Source organism: Melopsittacus undulatus, chromosome 3, assembly GCF_012275295.1.
Source record: "Melopsittacus undulatus isolate bMelUnd1 chromosome 3, bMelUnd1.mat.Z, whole genome shotgun sequence".
In the NCBI taxonomy this organism is placed as follows: Eukaryota; Metazoa; Chordata; class Aves; order Psittaciformes; family Psittaculidae; genus Melopsittacus; species Melopsittacus undulatus.
Genome location: NC_047529.1, coordinates 536,142 through 553,136, shown reverse-complemented (window position 1 = coordinate 553,136; position 16,995 = coordinate 536,142). Strand labels below are relative to the sequence as shown.

The 16,995-nt window shown below is 49.2% G+C and overlaps 1 protein-coding gene across 1 annotated transcript in view; it reads left to right on the top strand.

The window, feature by feature from the left end:
- Positions 1–2,086: 2,086 nt before the first annotated feature.
- RALGAPA2 (Ral GTPase activating protein catalytic subunit alpha 2) overlaps positions 2,087–16,995 on the top strand; it is a 110,022-nt gene continuing 95,113 nt past the window's right edge. The window contains exons 1-3 of the mRNA XM_034060969.1: positions 2,087–2,192; positions 9,876–9,986; positions 10,604–10,653. Coding sequence (XP_033916860.1) covers positions 2,087–2,192; positions 9,876–9,986; positions 10,604–10,653 — 267 coding nt within the window. The remainder of the gene's footprint in view (positions 2,193–9,875; positions 9,987–10,603; positions 10,654–16,995) is intronic.

The following is a 16,995-nucleotide window of genomic DNA, read 5'->3' as shown; positions in this document are numbered from 1 at the left end:
TGGTACTTGTGGTGTTTTGGTTTTCTGCCGTGCTCCATGGCTCAGATATCACTTCTATAAATACATGACATGTAAATTCACTGCTCATGGAACCCCAGCCTGGTTTGGGTTGAAGGGATCTTACAGCTCATGCAGGTCCAACCCCTGCCACGGGCAGGGACCCCTTCCACTGGAGCAGCTGCTCCAAGCCCATGTCCAACCTGGCCTTTGTAACTAATTGTGTTAAAAACCAAGAAGTATCCATGAGTTTACTTCACTGAAACACTTTGTTCTCTTTCCTCCTCCTCATCCTGCCCTGGGACTTTACAACCCTGACTTTCCTGCCCAGGATATTTACTGAGAGGATCTGTGGTCCCTGCACTGGGAACCCAAAGGCTCTTCCCACACATGGAACCGTGTGTAGCTCCGTGCCCCTGTGAAAACAGGAGTTTGTTACCTGGGACAGTTACTGTGGAATTGCCAGCTTTGAAAACAACATCAGCAACAACGGATTGACCATTAGAGGGGCATTCCCCACATCAAGCTCACTGCTGCACTACAACCCAGAGCAAATGTTAATCCAACTGCAGGATTTCTGGTAAGGGGCAGACAGGCAACTCCAATTAAACCATGCAGACCTTGCCAAGCAGGGATGGAGCCCTGTGCTCCTATCACTGTACCTGCGGTACAGCGTGCTACAGTCACAGCACCAGCCAGGCTAGAAAAGCCCTTTAAGCTCACCCATTCAACCATTGCCAGCCCTGCCAAGGTCACCCCTAACCCATGGCACTGAGGCCTCGTCTCCACGGGCTGTGAACCCTTGCAGGGCCGGTGCCTGCAGCCCTGCCCTGGGCAGCCTGTTCCAATGCCTGAGCACCCTGTGGGGCAGGAATTGTTCCTCAGCTCCATCTAAACCTGCCCTGGTGCAGCTTGAGGCCAGTTCCTCTTGTCCCATCCTTTGTTCCTTGGGAGCAGAGCCCAGCCCCTCCTGGCTCCATCCTCCTGCAGGCACTTGGAGGGAGCCATCAGGTCCCCCCTGAGCCTTCTCTTCTCCATCTGAACCCCCCAGCTCCCTCAGCCCTTCCCCATCCCATTTGTGCTCCAGGTCCTGCTTCAGCTCCTTTCCCATGACCATTTTCCAGTCGTTCTTCCCCAAGCCTGGAGCGTTCCTGGGGTTCCTGTGGCTCAAGTGCAGGTCCCAGCACTGAGCCTTGGTGAACCCCATCCCATCGGCCTCATCCCATCCATGCAGCCTGTGCAGACCCCTCTGCAGAGCCTCCAGCACATCAGCACTGCCGCCCGACACGGTGCTGCCTGGGAATGCATTGAGGGTGCCCTCGATGCGGCCATTGAACACCAGTGGTGCGGGTGCCTGTGGCACTGGGGCCAGCACCGGCACCATCAGCACCGCAGGTATCAAACCCGACAGTGACACTGCCAACAACGGGCGTTGTGGGAGTCACCTTCCTTCGGGGCACACGGGCAGTGCTATCCAGCGCAACGAACTGCGGCTGGAGCAGGACTGCGCCGGGTGCCCCACGGCTCCAGCAGCCGTTCCCAGCACCAGCAGCCGTTCCCAACACCAGCAGCCGTTCCCAGCACCAGCAGCCGTTCCCAGCACCAGCAGCCGTTCCCAGCGCCAGCAGCCGTTCCCAACACCAGCAGCCGTTCCCAGCATCAGCAGCCGTTCCCAACACCAGCACCCGTTCCCAGCACCAACACCCGTTCCCAGCTCCAGCACCCGTTCCCAGCACCAACAGCCGTTCCCAGCATCAGCAGCCGTTCCCAACACCAGCACCCGTTCCCAACACCAACACCCGTTCCCAACGCCGTTATCCCTCCCGGACACTGCAAGCAGCCACCGTTAAACGTTAAACGTTAACGTTCAACCCGGCCGTGACGTCACATCCAACGCCGCGGGGCACGCTGGAGGCTGTAGTCCTCCCGGCCGCGGGGGGGCGCGGCTGCGCAGTGCGGCGGGCGGGCGGGGCGGACACGCCCCCCCGTGCGGCGGCAGCGGGCGGGGACGGTGTCGGTGTCGGTACCGGTATTGGTACCGGTGTCAGTACCGGTCTCGGTACCGGTACCACCCGCAGCCGCCGCAGGGATGTTCTCCAGGAAGGGCCACGCCGATGCCAGGAAATCCACGCAGAAGGCTCTGGACCCCAAGCGGGACGTGCTCACCCGCCTCAAGCACCTGCGGGCGCTGCTGGGTGAGCGGAGCGGGGAGCGGGGACCCAGACCCCGGCCCTGAGCGACACCGGGGGCAGGGACACCCGGGGCAGGGAGGGGGGAGGAGGAAAGGGAAGCCTCACCTCAAGGCAAGGTACCGGCCGCGCCCGCTCCACGCCTCCCGTTCCCCCCCCACACCTCCCGTTCCCCCCCCACACCTCCCGTTCCCCCCCCACACCTCCCGTTCCCCCCTCACACCTCCCGTTCCCCCCCCACACCTCCCGTTCCCCCCCACACCTCCCGTTCCCCCCCCACACCTCCCGTTCTCCCCCACACCTCCCGTTCCCCGTCGGTGCCTCGGTCCGGTCACTAGCGCTGCTGTCCTCGGGCAGGAGCCAGGCTGAGGGGTGAAGCCGTAACCGGCAGCTCCCGTTGAAGGTGCCCGCTGCTTCTCCCGGCTCCCGTGGCAGTGCTGGGGACCTCCGGGCTCCTCTCGGAGCAGCCCGTGTCCTTCCCAGGTTACAGGGGCCGATGCCGAAGGTTATCGGTGTGTTCTGCTGCTCCTGGCTTCGGAACTTGGGTCGCTTGTGTCGAAATACTCGTGCTGCAGCATTGTTGTTGGGGACAAAGCTGTGCCTATGGGGGTGATTTCCTGCGGGGCTCTTCGGAAGAGCTGTTCTGGGAGCTCTGCTCTTGTCAACAGCATGGTGATAGCTTGTGCTTGCTGCTGTGGAGCCAGGCTGAGAGCTGGGCTGGGGCAGCCTGGACAAGAGAAGGGGAGAGCTGAGAGCAGCTCCAGTGCCTAAAGGGGCTGCAGGAAAGCTGGAGAGGGGCTTGGGACAAGGGATGTAGGGACAGGCCAAGGGGAATGGCTTGAACCTGCCAGAACAGGGGAGCCTGAGCTGAGCTCTGAGGCAGAAGCTGTTCCCTGGGAGGGTGCTGAGGCGCTGGCACAGGGTGCCCAGAGAAGCTGTGGCTGCCCCATCCCTGGCAGTGCTCAAGGCCAGGTTGGACACAGGGGCTTGGAGCAGCTGCTCCAGTGGAAGGGGTCCCTGCCCGTGGCAGGGGTTGGAGCTGGAGGAGCTTTGAGGTCCCTTCAACCCAAACCAGGCTGGGATCTGGGATTTCAGCTGTGAGAAATGAGTTGCTAAGATTTATGTGGCCTCATGTTCTTTGTTACTCAGCAAACTGCAGCAGGAGAAGGCTCGTAGGAGCTTTCATGCCCTGTCCCTGTTCAGGAGCACCAGTGGCAGTGTTTGTTCCTCTCAGTTTAGAATGTTCTCCTCAGTGAAAGAGGAGAGAATGATCTGATCTGTACTGGTGTACTGCAGCTGTCATCCAGTTCACCATTCAGTCAGGTTTGCAGGTGTGTTACAGCCTAAAGATGTGTTATGAGCTGTGAGAAGTGTCTGGGGCAAGGACCTGGTGTTAGTGGCTCATCAGGAGGGAGCAGGAGGCTGCATGGATGAACCCTGTGGGCAGCATGGGCCAGTTTGCGGTGCTGGAGATGGAGCTGCAGGTTAAGATGTCATCTGTGAGGACAGAACATACACAAACAGGTAACAAATCCTGGAGCTCTCATGGTGAGGACACCCAGTGTGGGCCTGAGAAGAGCAGTGCTTACCTCCTTTGGGATGGGCCCTTGGGGAAAGCTGTGCTCAGTGTGGAAGTGAATGAGTGAAGTGAAAGCAAAGCCTGTGATGGTTTATCTTGCTATGAGCATCTCGCTGATGTTTTGGGGCTGTGTTTCATACACGTGAGTACCCATCACCCTGGTTTAAAGGTGTTGTTCCCCTGTGATCTGCTGCATTTAGGTAGCTAATCTGAACCAGAGACTTCTGTGGGTTGTTGATTAGTGGACAAGTGCTGGGCAGATCTGTAACTGGTCTTGAGCCATGCTCTGCAAGTGGCCAGGTCTTGCTCATCTGTGACCAGCAATGCATGCAGGTTTGATGTGCCCAGGCCATGCATAGTTAATGGTCCCAGTGTGGACTCGCAAGAGGAGCAGTTCTGACCCCTGTGGTGGTGGGACACAAGAGGCTCACGTGTTGGAGTCCCTCAGCACCTGCAGTCTGCATGTTTGAGAGCAGCATTGAACCTTAGCTTTGGAACCAGTGCTGAGGGAAGGGTCTGTGGCTGCTCTGGGTGTGAATGCCTTCTGCTCTGTGTGTACAGGATCTCCATGGTTGGCAATCTGGTGTCAGTTTCATGTTGGTTTCCCTCTGAGGACCAAATGTGTATATGATAGGTTTGTTTGCCTTTTTATGTATGTAATTTTTAGTGGTACCATGTATTGAAGTGCCATATATTTAAGGCAGGACTTTGGAAAGGTGGGAGCACACACATTACCTGCATTATGATGTGCCTTTTAACCGTGTATGTCTCATTGCACATGTGCTGTGCAAGCTATAGTAAAAGAATGGCAAGTTTCAGTGTGGAAAGAAATGTTGGGAAGCTTCTTGTTTCTGAGGTGAGGTTTAGAGCACTTTGTGAAGGCATCCTGGGAGAGATGCTCGGAGAGACCGGAATGGGAGCTCACAGACCTCATGTGGTCCTGCTCCACCAGCCCTGTGTAAGTAAAGGCACTGGAAGAAGCAAGAAACACAGCAGCTTGGGTTAATGTTCCCCTTTCTACCTCTCAGGAGGACACAGTGAGGTGAAGGTGAAACACTGGCGTGGCTGTGGCTCCTGGTGATCCCCATCTGAGGGAGCGTGGTGTTTGTGTGCTGTGCAGGACAGAAGGTTGTCAGGGGGGAACTAATGGGGAATACACCCATGAGCGTGATGAGATTAACTGTGTCCTGAGCAGATGGAACAGAAAGGAAAGCAGTGCTCTCTGTAACAGTACTGCCAACCCCGTCGGTAACAGGGGGAATATCCCCATCACTGCTCAGGAAGCAGCTTCCACAGGCACTGAGCTGCTGTTTTGGTTGAACTTCCTGTTGAACATTGGTTTCAGGTGGAGCTGTTATCAGAACCAGAGGCTGGGCAGTGAATGAGGGCCCTGCAGGGCTGTGATGTGACAGCTGGCTTGTAGGGGATGTGGTTTATTGCAGGGCTGTGTCAAAGCAGGCTCTGGTCCTGTTCCTGATGTCTGCCTTTGAGAGCATCAGTGTAAACACTTCAGATAACATGGGAGTGGCTTTCTGAAGATAGTATCTTCAGAGATATTGTTGCAAGCACATGTTTTATGGTGTTATTCAGCAGGGGAAGGAAGCAGCTCATGGTAAGGATCTCTCCTGTATTGAAAACAAACTGAGCTCTTGGTACAGGTCTCAAACAGAGTTGGATGTTTCTCTCTCTCCCGCTGCAGTGTGGCACTGCCTGTGCTGGCCAGGGCTAGGAATGTGTGTGTTCGTGTCCTCCCACCCCAGTCATCAAACTCCTGTCCCCATGCTTGGCTCAGGCTGTAGTGGCACATGTTCTCAAAATAGCCACCCTGTTCTTGTGTTTCCGTAGGAGGTGCCATCCTCTCTTCCTTTGTTAGCTTTAAATCACAGGAATTAATGTGTAAACACAATGACAGTTACTCCTCTGAGATCCTGCTGACGCAGGAGGACAGGAATCAGAGGATGGTACAACAGGAGGAATGTGTATTTCCATAAATAAGGGGTTGTGTGAGCACCAGGATCAGTAACACCCACTTTGATGGCTTTGGGTCCCTTAGCTATCATCTGTTTGTCCAGTACCCAAACTGAGGGAAAAGATTCCTGTACATTTGTGTTGCTGTAACATCCCTCAAGTCCCTGATGCCCTTCAGGGTGTGAGCTCCTGCTTCCTGTGGGCAGTCTGCATGGCCATGCAGAGCACTCACTGGAATTACAATGGTGTGACCAGAAAAGTTCCTTTAGTTTTGTTACTATAAGGACAAACTGACGTTCAGAACTACTGCCAAAATCGGTAGGAATGGTTTTTCCCAAACACAGTGTTAACAGTGTGGTCTTTTGAGGACAGACTTGAACCACACTGGTGTTACAAGCGGTGGTGGTGACAAGCTTGGCTCTTTCGCAGTGGTTTGGCCATAACTGAAGCCCTCTGCACTGTTCCCCAGGTAGTGTCTGTGGGACATTGTTTAGCATAAAAATGTGTCTTTGCCCTTTAAAACTTTGTTTCTGTGACTGTTCATGGGTTAAAATATCTTCTTTGTTTAAGCATCTCTCAATGTTCTCAGGTACAAGTGACAAGCTCAGTCTAACATCTCTGCATGGCTTGGTGTATTCCCCAGGAGTTTCTCTTCTGGTTCCAAGAACTGCTCTGTCATGACATAGTATCTTTTATGAGTAATGGTGTAGTAAGAACAGCAGCTACTCTCTGCTGTACTCCAGTAATTTATGTGAGGTCACTCTGCTCATGCAGAAAATGGGTAAGATTTATGTCCTGAGGATGCTGAGCCTTTCTATGGGGTGTCATTACTCCTCCCAATATCACAGTGCTTTGGCAGAGGGCTGTAAGGCTGGAGATGCTGTTGGTGTGGAGGTTGTCTCTGTGAACAGACCCTGGTGCTCTGAGCTGCCCACCACCATGTGTGTTAGGCTGACAAACAGCAAAGAGTGGGCACTGCCCCAGAGCCACCGGTGATCACTGCGAGCTGCCTGGGATGGGACGGTGCTGATGCTGAGTGTTGTTGAGGCTGATAACATTGCTTTGAAAGCAGCAGCAGACTGGTGCCGTTGCCAAGCCCAAGAACAAGGTACTGAAGGAGGGCAGTGGGGTTGTCCGGTTATGGCATGGGCTTAGGAGAGGTTTTCATTTGGAGACACTGAGAGGTGACCGCTTCCAGCCTTCCTGCTGAGTTTAGAGCAGTCCTTATCCGGAGGTTTCATGTGAAACTGGAGGTGTTCGGTTGTTGTAGAGGCTGTTCTGACTAGAGGGGTTAGTATAGGATGTTGCCATGCGGATGCACCTTTCTGAAGGTAAAATCTGTTTGTAACTTCTGAAGCAAGAGTAGTAATAAAAGTTCATCATTAACCGGGGTACGACTGCACCGTTGTCTTCATCTGCTTTAATTCTCAAGTACTTGAGCTGAAGAAAGCCCTTCAGGACTGAGGCAACTTTGTATGAATAACATGAAGCCAAGCGACTCTGGAAGTTCATGGAGTGAAAGGAGGGTTTTGGTTACTTAAGTGACTGCAGCCACACTGGGAGTTAACAGGAAAGGTTCTGGCTTGCTAAGGACAGGATGATTGTCCCTGCAGATTTAATCATATGAGAAGGGTAATGAGAGCTTGGCAGGAAACCCGGAGGCTTGTTCAGTGGTACCTGGATAGTTGTTTCCCTAAACTCTCAGCTTCAGTAAGGCAGTAATGGTGATGCACAGGTACCTTATGAGCCAACTGCTCCATGTTTTATATGGGAGAAATACCATGTGCACCCTCATGAACATCTCGTTGTCTCCTGTGTGTTGCTGTAAAAGCTGTGAAGTGCCCATGGGAAGCATGGACAATGGATCACCTATCCATGTTTGGGGAATGCCGTTAGTGTATATGTGGGTTTGGAAAACCACTCTGTATCTGCTGGCTGGCAGTGTTTGCCAGCTTGCTCAGAGCTCTGGCTGCACTGGGTTTCAGCAGGAGTAACCTGAGAGCTACTTGTGAGTAAATATAAAAATGTTACCCAATACCTGCAATTCAATCCCAGCCCTGCAGCTGAATTTCCTTGGATGCTTCTAAGTCCTTCAGTCAGTATGATCACCCTGAAGTCAGTGTCTTATTGTCTTGTTTTAGATGATAAATAGTGCATGAAACGTTCACTGATGTTTTCCATTTGGAAAGCAGAAGAATGAGCCTTACCCTGCCACAAGCTGAACACACATATAGCAGTGAGCCAAGTGAGTGTCTCAGGCCTCCTGCCAGCTTTCCATGAGCCCTCCTGAGGAGCTCTGTCTGCCCTGGTTTCCTTGGGTTTCACTGGCAGAGCCATCACCCACCTCTGCCCTCCTGTGCCCACTGGAGCAGGGGAAGCACTCTGCTCACTGGCTTTCCACTGCTCCTCACCACGAACACGTGGGGTGAAGGAGTAAGGGAATTGTGTTTTCTTAATGTATGTGGCAAATAAGGAATATGGGAGTGAAATGCCCATGCAAGCTCTGTCATAGAAACATAGAATCATAGAACAGTTAGGATTGGAAAGGACCTTAAGATCATCCAGTTCCAACCCCCCTGCCATGGGCAGGGACACCTCACACTAAACCATATCACCCAAGGCTCTGTCCAACCTGGCCTTGAACACTGCCAGGGATGGAACATTCACAACCTCCCTGGGCAACCCATTCCAGTGCCTCACCACCTTCACAGTAAAGAATTTCTCCCTTATATCCAGTCTAAACCTCTGCTGTTTAAGTTTCAACCCATTACAACTTGTCCTATCACTACAGTCCTTTGAGCAATGGAATTATTGGGCGAGTGGTTTATTCCTTATGTGCTGGATGTTTTATGTGCAGTGGGCAGCGGTGTCAGGATGACAACTCACATGCAGGATTCCAATGAAGTCTCGCTCTCTGAGTGAATATCAGCTCTTGGGTAGTAAATGGGAGTGTTGTTGGTGGCTGCTTCTATGGCAAGAGGAGGTTTTCCTGCACACCTCACAGGGGAGCATGAGGAGCCCCATGGTGCAGCAGGAGAGGGCTGCAGTGCTCCAGTGCCTCCTGACAGCAGAGCAACAGAGTCACCCATAGAGAAAAGGAGAATGTGCTTTTTTGGTCAGGCAGTTCCTTTCACAGCTTAAAGGGAAAGTTCCTTTTTGTTCAGCTCTTAATGACCTCATCCCTTCATGTGAAACCCTTGTAAATGGAGGCCTTGTTTTCTCCTGGGGTTGTATGTAACAGGATGCATTCAGAGAGGGGAGTAATTGCACTCAGCTCACACATTGGAGACCAGTAGCTTGTAGGAAACAGATACCATGGAGAAGAGTTTCCATGCCCTGCTTGTTTCCGTGGCAGAAGCAACCAGGCAATGCCCTACCACCAAAAAGGTATAAATTAACCCCCTCCACATTGTCCAAGACTAAAGTCATTCCCTCTTTGCAGCTGTGTGACATTACTGCTTGTGCTGCGATTGCTTTGTCGTCATTAATGAAAGGGGTTCTTGAGAGGTGGAATTTGAGTGAGGAGCTGTTGTTACTAATTCCTGCCCTTTATCTGCTTAATTCGGGTGGAATCATCTCCCTTTTCCTGACCAGATCAGCTCAGGGAAGAGCAGTGATGTTATAATGTGGTTTGCAAGTGGCAGGTATAGAAAACATTAGGGTTTTATTTCTTCTTATAAACGTATCTCAAACGCCAGCCCCAAGCTGAGGCTCAGGGAAGGGAGCAGCCTGGTTTCCCATTGAAATGAACTGGGAAGTTGCTGTTTTCCCATTGATCTGCTTGTCAGAGAGCCTGCAATTCACAAACAGGAATCTTTGCTGGTGTTTGTCTTTTCCCCCAGCACCTGCTTGTAATGACACGGAAGCCATTAGGTTGATAGCCAAGACAGAGCCCATCTCCTTTCTGTTTATGGAAACCCAGTGGACCTCAGCCACAGGCAACCTTTCATCAGTGAAGTGCAAATGGAAATGTCCCTGTTTTACTTGCAAGGATGGAGTCAGTTTGGTGTAGAATATCCCATGAACTCACTGAAATGGTGTTGTATTGCGTTTGTTTCATTCTCTAACACTCAATCTGCATGAAGACAGCGACTTCCAGCCCTGTGATGTTGTGCGATGACTCTGCCTGTTCCTCTTTGCAGATATTGTGGATGGGAGTGACCTGAAGCAATTTTTTGAGAACAATTATTCTCAAATCTATTTTGTATTCTATGAAAACTTCATAACACTGGAAAACAGCTTGAAACAGAAAGGTAAGGTGTAGAGGTTGGCCAGCGATTGTTGAGTCACTGTTCCCCACCTGTTCTCAACAGCGTTCCGTTAGAGCTTATCTGGTGCTTATCTAGTCCACAGTTACCTCTATTTGCATTAATGGCTCTGTGCAGTACAGTATTAGTATTAATCATGCTAATTTTATGGTAGCAGAGAGATGAGCACGGAAATTGCTCTGAAATGTCGCAACTGAAAAGAATTCTGAATACATTTTTATGGTGAAGTGTCACTTCAGCTCAAGAACCAGTCCTTGTGCATTTACATACACATCCTCTTGTCTCGGTTTGAAGTGCTGCAGCCTTCAGTGTGCAGTTAAGCAGATGTCTGCTCAGCCCCAGCGCTGTCAGGGATGCACAGACCAAGCATGGAGCTCTGTGGGCAGGAATGGTTGTATGCTTGGAGATGGGCACAGTGACCTGGACTCCAGTGGTCCCTCACTTGGATTTGAGAGAGGGGCACTGAAGCCTGGAAGCATCTTGCTCTTTTGATGTTAAAGATGAATAAAACAAGCAGAGTGCAACATCTTTGACTTAAGTGTGATTTTGCCATCTGTCTCGTACTGTGTATTTATGGGAAACTGTTGTTTTCTGCCTTGCAGGGAATAAATCCCAGAGAGAGGAGCTGGACTCCATTCTCTTTCTGTTTGAAGTAAGTTTTCCAGCTACTTTTTGTTTTAAACCTCACTGTCATTATATGCTTACTTAGGCCTTTACAATGAGGAGTGAAGCCGGATGGCAGTCAAACTGACAGTAGGTGTCTGTGACTGTACAAAGTGGGAGGCAGAGGAGAACTGGGGGGGTGTTAAGCTTCCAGATACAATGACAATAAACAGTTTATTATGCAATAGGAATGTTGGTTGAATGAATATCCAGAGTTAAGAGAGTTCATCAAAATTACTTGATAGTTATGTTGATAAATGACAGGTGTATTACTGTCATTTAGCTGTGGATAATATAGAATGAATAGTGTGATTATGAATTATCCCTGTCCTGAGGATCAGCTCTTTGGAAGTGTCCTGGTTTCTTTCAGTGGAATTTGGGAGCAATTTGTTGAATCACGTTCTGTGCCTCATGGAGGGCTGGTTTGAAACAACAGCTCTGCTCCCCTGTGCTTTGTCAGTGGGAAGTTCAGTGTGTGTTTGTGTTGAATGTCTCACAGCAGTTTGGGCTCTGCTCCTTTCACAGGGAGGCATCTGTTAGGACTACAGTATTGGGTCTTGCAGCACAAGGAAAACACAATGGATAAGAGTTGTCAACTCCTGCATAGCAGTTTGAACTGTGTGAAATGTTCATTTAACTCTTTTAATGGCTTAATGTTTAAAATGTGTTTTATTAAAGAGGAGCATCTTCTCCCCCAGAAGCGTGCCCTTCCCAGCACCAGCACTCACAGTGTCTGCAGTGTCTAATGGTGGCCAGTTAACTTCAGCAGAGCCAAACTGGGTGTCTTTGATTTAAAGAAGAGTAGACTGGGATAGGTCATTTGCTCAGGGACCTCTACAGTCAGGTATTACCTACATATATTTGGGTGTGAGAAAACATCACTGAACCAGATGAAAGCCTGACGCATAAAGGGTCTTACAAACACACAGCAGAAGCTCTGCCTGTCTGAAGGCAGGATCAGTGGTACCTGTAGGGGTTTTGGTTTGGGGTTTTTTAACAATCCATTAGGTAAATAATCGGCCTGATTTCTTTCTTAAGGGTGAATACACATCTCCTATTGAGTTCTCTTTGTTAATCCATCTGCTAACTTTTTACTCGAGTCTTGCATCACAGAAGTGTTCGTCTTTATAGTTTAGGCTTTTTTTTGGTAGGGGTGTTAGGAAAGAAAGCCCCAGACTTTCAATGGGACTCTAGAAATTGAAGTTAAAATGAAGGTTCCATGTTCTGAACTCTTTCCCCTCCCTCTAAAAGTGGGAAAAAATCCATTGCATTAATGTATAGCTTATACTATACAGTATAATGTAGTTACAATAATATTTACCCTGACAAGAAGAATGATGCTGTCTAGCTTAACAGGCTGTAATATGAAACATGGCCATGAAAATGATGATATGAAGTGCTGTATTTTTGTGGTCTCACCTTCTGATGTTTCTGAGGTAGCCAGTTCATCTCTGACTCTCTCCTCCAACTCCCAGGCTGCATTTTCACACTGAAATCTACAATTGAATCATGTTTTCTGCTACGTGTTAATAAAAGAGCCTGCTTTAGGCTTTGCATGGGGCAGGGTTGAAGAACAGGAGCTCACACACCTGATAGTGCCATATTTGGGCAGGAGGAACTCTGCTTCCCTCTCCTCCCATGCTGATGGAGAAGGTATGGCCACATCTCCTGAGCAGGGCTCTGCAGCTTGATGGGAGCTCAGTAATACCCTTGCACTGTGTCTGGAGGAAGTCATTTCAGTGGCTGTGTCATTAAATGGCAAATAGCTGCTGATTACTCACCTGCTTGAAGTGAACACACGTGCATTCCTGGGTCCTGAAACCCAGGGTGCTGAGAACCCTGCATCTAACACCACTTAGGAACATCAGAAAACACTGTACGAGGAAGAGAAAAACCCATAGTTATATGGAACACGCTGTTGCTTTGGGTCCCAGTGGAAGGGAATGATGCTACAGCCTGGTCATTGGCAGCCCTGGGGAAGAAGAAATCCTTTTGGATACTTGTGTGGATTTTGGCTGGATCGCTTCCTGCTGTTTCTCTGCTGAAGTAAGTTTGCACTCCATTTGTAACCATTGCTCACGTGTAGGAGAACAGTTCTTTAGAGGGCCTTTTAACACCCCAACAGAGGGTACATCAGCCTGAGCACAGGACACGAGGAGGTGTAAATGCCAAGCAATGAAACATTCATAGTGCAATCCATAGGAAACCCAAGGAATGGGTTGTTAAGCTGCCCATGTTTCATCTGGTGGCAGCTGAGCCGGAGGGTGCCTGGAGTTCCCTTCTAATTAGCTAAATAGGTAATTAGTGAGGATTAACAGTGCTGGAGTCCGGGAGCTGAGGGCTGACACTGCAGATCAGCAGCAGTGTTAGGGAAGGAACTGACTGTTGCCTGTGCCGGTGGCTCAGTGGGTCCTGCTGCCGTTCTGGTGACACCTAGTGTGGATGGGAGGTAAAAGTAACCGATGCCTTTGCCATGAGCCCCTGGAAACTGTTGGTTCGGTTGTAGTTTATTGAAGGTTTCATTGTACATGTCAGCTACGCAGCCTGGCCACCCAACAGGAACATCAAACAACGTATTAAAGAAGAAATGTTAGTCAGAAGGGGTAACATGACAGGGTAACAGTTCATTTTGTAAAGTATTTTGTTAGAATTTAGCAAAGTTCTTAGGTCTAACTGTATGTTTTCTAAGGTGCTTTGGCCTTGTCTTTGCCGAATAGATATTCATGAAATGATGCAGTGACTGTAGTTGGCTGTATTCTTTTTCCCTGTATCATCTCAAAGGCCAGATCATGTGGGACCTGAATTTGCCTGTTCTCTGGTTACCCCCAGACTGCAGTGCGTGCTCAGAACGCATTGACAGCGTTTCCTGTGTCACTGTTCTCTCTGATTTGAGGGCACTGCTTGTTACACTGAGCACTGTGTGTTAAGGGAGGTGCACTGCAGTTTCTGGGTCCCATGGAAGTCCTGTGCCATCGTTTGAGTGTGAAAGCTCGGGTCTGTTTTAATGAAACAGGGTTTTGTCTGCAGCATCAGGTATTCCTCTGAGGCTGCATTCTTTTTGCACTGGTAATGCAGTAAGAACAGGCTGATAGGTTGATCCAATACACAGATCAATTTCTTCCCATTCCCTATGATTATGTGTGATGGGTTAAGCACAGCTACATCTCTTGTGCTGATGCTGCATTCATTGCACTGATGCTGCATTCATTGCACTGATGCAACCTGCTGGCTATATCAAATAGTCTATTCTTCTCATTTCAGATACACTTTCTAGTGCAGGAAGGCTTCCCAAAGTCACTTACAATAGCTGCTATTGTTGCTGGAACTCTCTCAGGTCCTGCCAGTGTAGCTCAGGTCTGTGCTGAGTGCAGGTAGCTGGGGTGGTGCATTGGGTGCCCCCACTGCCCCAGGGGTGTGTGCAGAGCACAGATTGCTTTGCCTGTTTATTCTGTACCAGTGCATACTGATGTAGCATTAAGTGCCCTTGTGTTTCACAGCTCCTATTTACAAAAGCAAGCTGTGGTTTTCATACAGCTTGCACAATAAGCTTTGGTTTTGCTGGGAACTCTTCATTGCTCCAAGTCCATGTTTCTTGTGGAACTTGGGGTTCCTTGAACTGGGAGAAGATGAGAGTGAGGCCAGACATGGGGTAAGCAGGACTTACAGCCTGAATTACAGCCTGGTGTAGCTCATACTGCCTTGCTGTGACTGTGTTTCTAGCCCCTTCTGTGCACCAAGCCTCCGAATGGCTCTTGCCCTGCTGCAGTGAGGTGAGGCTAGCAGGGGTGGTGAACAGGCAGCAAAATGCTGATTCATCCTTCCCAGCTCTCCGCTGGAGTGTCCCCAGTATGGACCAGCAGGTGATGTAAAGTGGAATGTGAATGTGCTGGAGCCTCTGCAGTGCTGGCATTGCACACACTCAGGTTCATGCTCTGCTTTGGCTTCTGTACAACATGGAGCTGATCATCAATAAACTGTGGGAACTTGCCCAATACACTTTGTGCTCTGTGTTCTATAGCAGCAGGTACAGGTCTCAATACAGTGGTGCTGTCCTTAGGAGCACATCTGAATATAAACTACGAATGGCCATATACCCAGAGGATTAAGATGTGGTATGAATCCACTGCAGCACAGGTGCTCTGCTGTCAGAAGGGGAATGTAATGACTACAGAAGCAACCTGTGCAGGTGGGCACAAGTTACTTGTTCCGCAGATGGTGGTGCTAATTCTGTGTAGGTTTGTAATAGGAGCCCTTTGGAGAAGTAGCTTCAGACCAGGCACAGTAAATACACCCCATGTGTCAGAGGAGCACCGGCTGTGCTGTGGGTGACCAGGCAGGGCTCTGCACTGGCACAGCACAGAAGCTGGATAGCACTGCCCAGTGATGCACATAACATCATTTAAAATGTACAGCTGTGGTTCATACTCTATCAGGGTTGCTGTGGATAGTTTAAATATTGGATCCTTCCAGCACATTGTAGCAGTGCTTTATATAGACTCCTGTGTGAAGAATTAGCAAGAGGGGTTAAGCAGCTTAAAGCAAATCTCAAAGCCAGTGGTGATTTTAGCAGGTCATTTTCAATGCCATAAACCCTGTGTTAGTGACACCTTCACTGCTCTCACATTCCTCACTCTTTACAAAGGACTTTAGTGCCATGATGCTGTTTCTTATGAACATCCAAAAGGCTGTTGTGTATCTGCAGCATTGTCTTGGGCTGGTTTGCTTATCTGAGGCTGTTGCTCCTGACTACTTCCTTCATTTGGGATAAAACTGAGCAAAATTGAATTCTGTTGAAATAAATTGTGTATGGAAAACGGCCGATGTGAAAAGTACTTGTAAAATTCCTTACAAAGAACAATCAAATCAGGTTATTGTTGAGTTGTTATTGCCAAGGTCCTGGTGTCTCATTTCTTGGGGTTATCCTTTCTATTTGGCTTTTCCCCTTTATTTAACTTTCTTGTTACCATTTGCATTTTCCTCATGTCTGTGCAGCTCAGTGGCTTAATTTCCCCATCTGCAGGTTATCTTACACTTGAAATCAAATTACCATTAAGAGCCACAGCTTTAAATGCCGGTTATAGGCTCCGGTGCAGCTTTCCAGTTGATTCCCGGTGGCTCCTGTGATTACCAGTTCCACTGCTCACACACACTTGGCTGGCTGATTCTCAGGCTCAGGAGAGTACCAGGGGCTTATTTGTTTATAGGAATACAATTACTTACAGCCCTTCTTGGAGTAAATGACTTTTTGAAGCAGCTCCAGTTTCTTCTGCCATAATTCTGATGGTTCATCTATTGTTGCTCTTTAACTGACATTGCTGTTACTCTTACAGCATTCCTCTGTTCATTCTAACTGTATGTTTCATGTGTCTGTGAGTTACTGCAGGTTTTAGTAGTTGAATACTGAAGTCTTGTGGAGGTACCACCGAGCAGTGCTTGAGCAGGGGTGTAGGGGAGCTCGACTTGGCTTGAAGCAGCTCCAGCTGCCACTGACTAACACAAACTCCTTATGATGTGCAGGTTGTAGCAAATAAAAGCTATTTTTTGTCTCAGAATCCATTCTCCCGGAATGAACATTAGTGTGAAGCTGTCATTGACATTGCCTCTGAGAGCATGTTCAATCAGCAAGAACATTGGTGTTGGTTGGTGGTTGATAAGAGGCTGCACAGCAAGTCACAGAGCTCTGGGACTCTATTGTCCACCTATTGTCTCACCTCTGTGGAAGTTCAAGGGGAAACATCCAGGCTATAGGGATCTTCAGTGTGATTTGGTCCCAGCCTCAGCCCACCCTGCCCCTGCTGCAGGGCAGCACAGCACACTGTGATAGGCACAAAGCCACCCATGGGTTGGGTTTAGCAAAGCTGGCACAATAACAGACCTTTCCATAGCAGGTGCAGGACTGGTTAAGCCAGAGTGAATCTGTGGAAATGGAAACCCTCATATCTTTTATTTTGCTTTGATAAAAGAGAGAGATCTTTCCAAAAGCAGCATCCTGTGTAAACTGAGGTTTAAACTGAACATTATTCCTAGTCATGCAGGAAGTCCGGAAGAAAGAAAACTATGGATAATCAGTTAAAAGAACTGACAGATACCCTGATGTGTTGATCAGTAGTAATACCTAATTTCTATTTCAAGTGTGCTATAATGGATTACCATATAGATGCAGCAAAGCACTAAGCATTAAATAGATCTATGTGTTTTCTGGAAAAGCAATATTATTTCGCACTGTGGGGTTTCTTCAACTATTTCCTATTAGTCTGCTGTGAAACCAGAGCCAGGAGTCAATGGCCAGCGTGGATTCACAGCAGTGCTGCTCCAGCTCTAGGCTGGAGTG